Source organism: Drosophila gunungcola, unplaced genomic scaffold (genome assembly GCF_025200985.1).
Source record: "Drosophila gunungcola strain Sukarami unplaced genomic scaffold, Dgunungcola_SK_2 000016F, whole genome shotgun sequence".
In the NCBI taxonomy this organism is placed as follows: Eukaryota; Metazoa; Arthropoda; class Insecta; order Diptera; family Drosophilidae; genus Drosophila; species Drosophila gunungcola.
The window spans coordinates 1,084,541-1,089,416 of NW_026453199.1; the positions used below are offsets into that span (position 1 = coordinate 1,084,541).

The 4,876-nt window shown below is 35.4% G+C and overlaps 1 protein-coding gene across 1 annotated transcript; it reads left to right on the forward strand.

Annotated features, from left to right (window-relative positions):
* Positions 1-3,095: 3,095 nt before the first annotated feature.
* LOC128263688 (60S ribosomal protein L38) lies at positions 3,096-3,638 on the forward strand. The gene is made up of 2 exons (XM_052998774.1): positions 3,096-3,256; positions 3,315-3,638. The coding sequence occupies exon 2, from the start codon at positions 3,315-3,317 to the stop codon at positions 3,525-3,527; it is 213 nt and encodes a 70-aa protein (XP_052854734.1). The 5' UTR covers positions 3,096-3,256; the 3' UTR covers positions 3,528-3,638.
* Positions 3,639-4,876: the final 1,238 nt, after the last annotated feature.

A 4,876-nucleotide genomic window follows, 5' to 3' on the forward strand; every position in this document is an offset into this window, starting at 1 on the left:
GGAAAGCCACATTTTTTGGCCACAACCCATTTAGTAAAAGTCGTTAAATATATTATTTTTTGATCGCGATGGATAGGAATAACCCTAATCTTAAATGTTGCAAACACAAAATTTAAACAGAGCGCATTACTGTTAAGCTATTAGCTGTCAAAGTCAGCTGTTTGTGCAACTTGAAGCGAGCGCTGTTAAGTCGTAAATTTTTCTTTCAAATTTAACTTTTAAAAAGAAACAAAAAAACCAATTCAAGTGCACTTTTTTGGCATGCAGTCCAACAATAGTGGTTTGTAATATGTGTTTGTAAACGTGAATTGTAGTTATCGATTGTGGTGTCCCTCTAATCTTGTGTAATAGCCTGATTCCATTGCCGCATTAGTGGACTTTTTAGTGGACAATGCCTGATTCCATTGGCGCATTAGCATTTAGCTAATGCTACTCCGACATGTGAGTGGCACGAGCAGCTGATCTGGGTTTGTTTACTTTTGCATTTTGGCAAATCCAAAAGAAATTAATTAAAATTAATGAACACGAGCAGGATAACTATAATGCGACCAATGCCAACTTGGGCGACAAGGAAGAGAAGCTGATTGCGTTGTTATGACGGGTTTGCAATGGAGACCACCACAGTTTCCAAAAAGGGCTAGGAACCCCGTATATGTGGGAGTTATTTTATGCCAGAGATCTAGCAGTAATGCATTGTGGTACTGCGAGCAGAATTTGCAGCGTGCGCTTTAGTTTTCTGTCATTTTTATACAAAATAGATTTTATATTCAAAAGACATCAAAAATTGCGCCAACCTTGCATATAGAAAACAGCTGTTGTAGTGGTGGCACGAACCAAATATCGTTCAACATCGGTATGTTCCGGTATTTTTTTTTATAAATGTTCGGGGCGAATGGTTTTTAATCGCATTTAAAAATCGCATTTATTTTAAATGCGGCATTTAGCCTTATGGGATTCCCTATGTAAATAAATGCTCATTAGGCTAAATGCGTTTTAATGCGCCAATGGAATCAGGCTATAAGTTATAGCCCCAAAAAAAATAAGAGCTTGTAGTGATTTGTTATTTTTAAATAGAGCTACAAAGTGATTCAAGCAATTTCAAACTCTAAAACTTGTTACATGTTGTAGATTTTTCAATTACTTTTCTATTCTGTTAGTATAAAAGTGCACTTTTGCGCACTTATTAAGAAATTAAGCTTTTTAGGTTCTAACCTCAAAATTGCAAACTCCGAGTTTTTTAACATATGGAATGCAGAGGCGACAAAGAGTGCAAAGGAGATTGCCATTTTCGAATTTATAAAACCGTCAATACGTGGACCTCGTTCAAAGCAAGTTAAAGCAATTTTGGTTAAAAAAGTCAAAGCCTTTGCTACAATATAACACAGAAGTGGGCAAAGTGCAAATAAAACTGAAATCTATTCAACATTATTCTTGCCTTAGCTCGCATTTAAATGTTAGATTACTAATTCAAGCTGCAAGTGCAACTGCTCGAAAGCGCGCTCAGCCCGACCTTGCCTATATTTTAAAAATTTTAATTATTTATTAAAACGAAATTATAGATTTCTTTATTACACAGTTTTTTAAATTCTTTTCAATAAAATTACTGCGTTTACTCCAAAAATAACTTCTCTCAAAAGAAAAAAAACCTGTTATATCCTAAAAAAAGGAAAGACCACGCCCATTTTTTTTCCAAACGTGTATTTTTTCAACATAATCTTCTAAATAAAAAAAAAAAATTTATTAGTATTTAGCAATAAAAAAAAAACTTTAAAAAAAGAGCGTAACCCCGCCCATTTTTTTATAAAACCTTGCTTTTCGTATCATAGACTTAATTTAAAAAACAAAACCCGAGAAAATTTCTTCGTTTTCAAGTTATTAATTAATGTCACAAAAAGTAGTCGTTTGCCCCATAGTGCATTGGGGAAACGTCTGATAACGTAATGCATATCCCTAAACAGAGTGCTCCTAGCTTTTTTATAAAATGTATTTAATTTCATAGCCTATAGCCCAGTCCCACAAGGCCAATCCAAGAGAAACGGTTGGTATATTTGAAGGATGGTGAATACATCTTCCCACAGAGCCACCATCCATCAAAAGTCACAGTGGCGTATGCAGAATTTTTTCAACTCCTTCATGAGTTCTTGTTCCTGTTTATATTTTATTTCAACACTTTGGATTAGTGGTTGTACGAAAAAACATCTGCTAAATATCGGCCAGAAACGTGCGGTTAAAAACGAAAATTACACCGTTTAGGAATAACCGGGAAATTTTCTGAACGGCGAAACCATACGGAACATATTTCATGAAATGGTGGAAGGTGGTCTGTGGGACTAGGCCGTTAACAGTTTTAGCATAATTTTGAAACTGCTTAATAGCTTGATTCCTTTGCCGCAGTATTGGATATTTTAAATGTGCCTGATTCCATTGGCGCATTAGCATTTAGCTAATGTTACTCCGACATGTGAGTGGCACGAACAGCAGATCTGAGTTTGTTTACTTTAGAATTTTGGCGAAACAAATAAACATTTATTAAAAATAATAAATATGAGTGAGTTTACTCAAATCTTTAATGCTCAGCAGGACATGCATAATGCGACCGAGGCATTTGCCAACTAGGACGACAAGGAAGAGAAGCTGATTGCGTTGTTATGACGGGCAAGAATCCCCGTATATTTGAAAGTGTTTTCCTGCCTGAGATCTAGCAGTAATGCATTGTGGTACTGCGAGTAGAATTTGCAGCGTGCGCTCTAGTTTTAAGTTTTTTTTAAGAAAATACATTTTATATTCAAAAGACAACAAAAATTGCGCCAACCTTGCATATAGAAAACAGCTGTTGTAGTGGTGTCACGAACAAAATATCGTTAAACATCGGTATTTTCCGGTATTTTTTTTATAAATGTTCGGGGCGAAGGGTTTTAATTGCATTTAAAAATCGCATTTATTTTAAATGCGGCATTTAGCCTTATGGGATTCCCTGTGTAAAGAAATGCGCATTAGGCTTAATGCGTTTAAATGCGCCAATGGAATCAGGCTATAAGATATCAATTTTTACTGCTCTGTGGGAATACGATATAAGATCACAAATTTGTGTGACGACATCTTGGCTTCTTTGAACAAGCACTCGATTTGTAGAATATGCAACAGTAGTCATGCACTGTGACAACCGGAAATAAAGCATTTCTCTTTCCTTTGCTGTTTCAGAGCGAGCAGTAAGCCATTTTCGTGAATTTGTTGAAACTTTTGAGTTTGAATCAATGTAAGTTCTTGCATTTAAACAGACAATTTTCTTGACCCTAACATATCATATTATGTAGATGCCGCGGGAAATAAAGGAAGTTAAAGACTTTCTTAATAAAGCACGTCGTTCAGATGCTCGCGCTGTTAAAATCAAGAAGAATCCGTCAAACACTAAATTTAAGATCCGTTGCTCACGGTTTCTTTATACCCTTGTCGTGCAGGATAAAGAAAAGGCCGACAAAATTAAGCAATCTTTACCGCCAGGACTGCAAGTCAAGGAGGTGAAATAAACCAACTGAAACTAGGGGCTTACTTCACTACACACATTGAAATATTGGTTTACTTAAATCTGTGTTTAAAAATAAAGTGGTGGCGCCATAATAAAACTGGAATTTGCTTAACGATTGTTTATCTTTTATTTAAAACTAATATATCAGAGATCCGCCGCTTCAATTGAGTTGATAAAGTTCGACTAGCAAGAAAGCTTCTTCGGTGAGCTGAAGGTTATATACACACACTAGCAGCTATTACAAAAAGGAATATTCTAAGAAACTTCCGGCAACAAAAAACCAATTTTAAGTATTATATATGAAACTACTGTGAAGCGATATCAAGGAATTTTATGTCCTTCATTTCTTAGAAATGAGGCTTAAGTCAACAGTAAGCAAACACTATTATTTATGTGAAAACGTCGGATCTTAGAATATCCGGTTTTAGTCAGGTTTCTGTAAGCACAATAACGTTGGATGAAAAGGAAAAACTATCTGAGAAAAATCAATCATTTCCCCAGTCGAGCCTACCCGCATGAGTTCCATATAGAATTCACGTTGCTGCAGGGACGCACGCACCACATGAAGCTTTTTTGAAAGCAACCTTGTAAAGGAACGACCGCGGAAATTAATTGATAGAGCAGTGGTCGGCACGGATCCTATTCTGTGAGCATAGGCGAAGGTCTTGCCGGCAAAATATTTATACCCTTGCAGAGGGTATTATAATTTCAGTCAGAAGTTTGCAACGCAGTGACCCTATAAAGTATATATTCCTGATCAGCATCACAAGGAGTGTCGATCTAGCCATGTCCGTCTGTCCGTCCGTTTCTACGCAAACTTTTCTCTCAGTGTTAAAGCTATCTGCATGAAACTTTCCCAAAAGTTTCTATTGCAGGTAATATATAAGTCGGATCGAGCCGGATCGGACGACTATAGCATATAGCTCCCATAGGAACAATCGGAAAAAATAAATGAAAAAAATTATAACTTTTCTGTTTTTTAATTTTTTGTTTAGTTCTTCGACATATAGCAATGTTTAATTATTTCAGAATTATGGTATAAATTTTATCAAAATCGGACGTCTATAGCATATAGCTCCCATAGAAATAATAAAAATATATAAAATAACTATCTAATAATTGAGCTGCAAATCATCATAGTTTCAATGTTTTTTTTAGCACATACTCAAGTAAATCATAATTTAAATGTTTTCAAAAGTATTTAATTAATGCAATAGCTGCAAGGGTATATGAACTTCGGCTTGCCGAAGTTTGCTTTCCTTCTTGTTTTAAGTTCATTTATTTACTTGAAATAGTCCGTTTTACGTTTTATATGCAGTTTTACCATCTATAAAGTCGAGCTACAAAGGG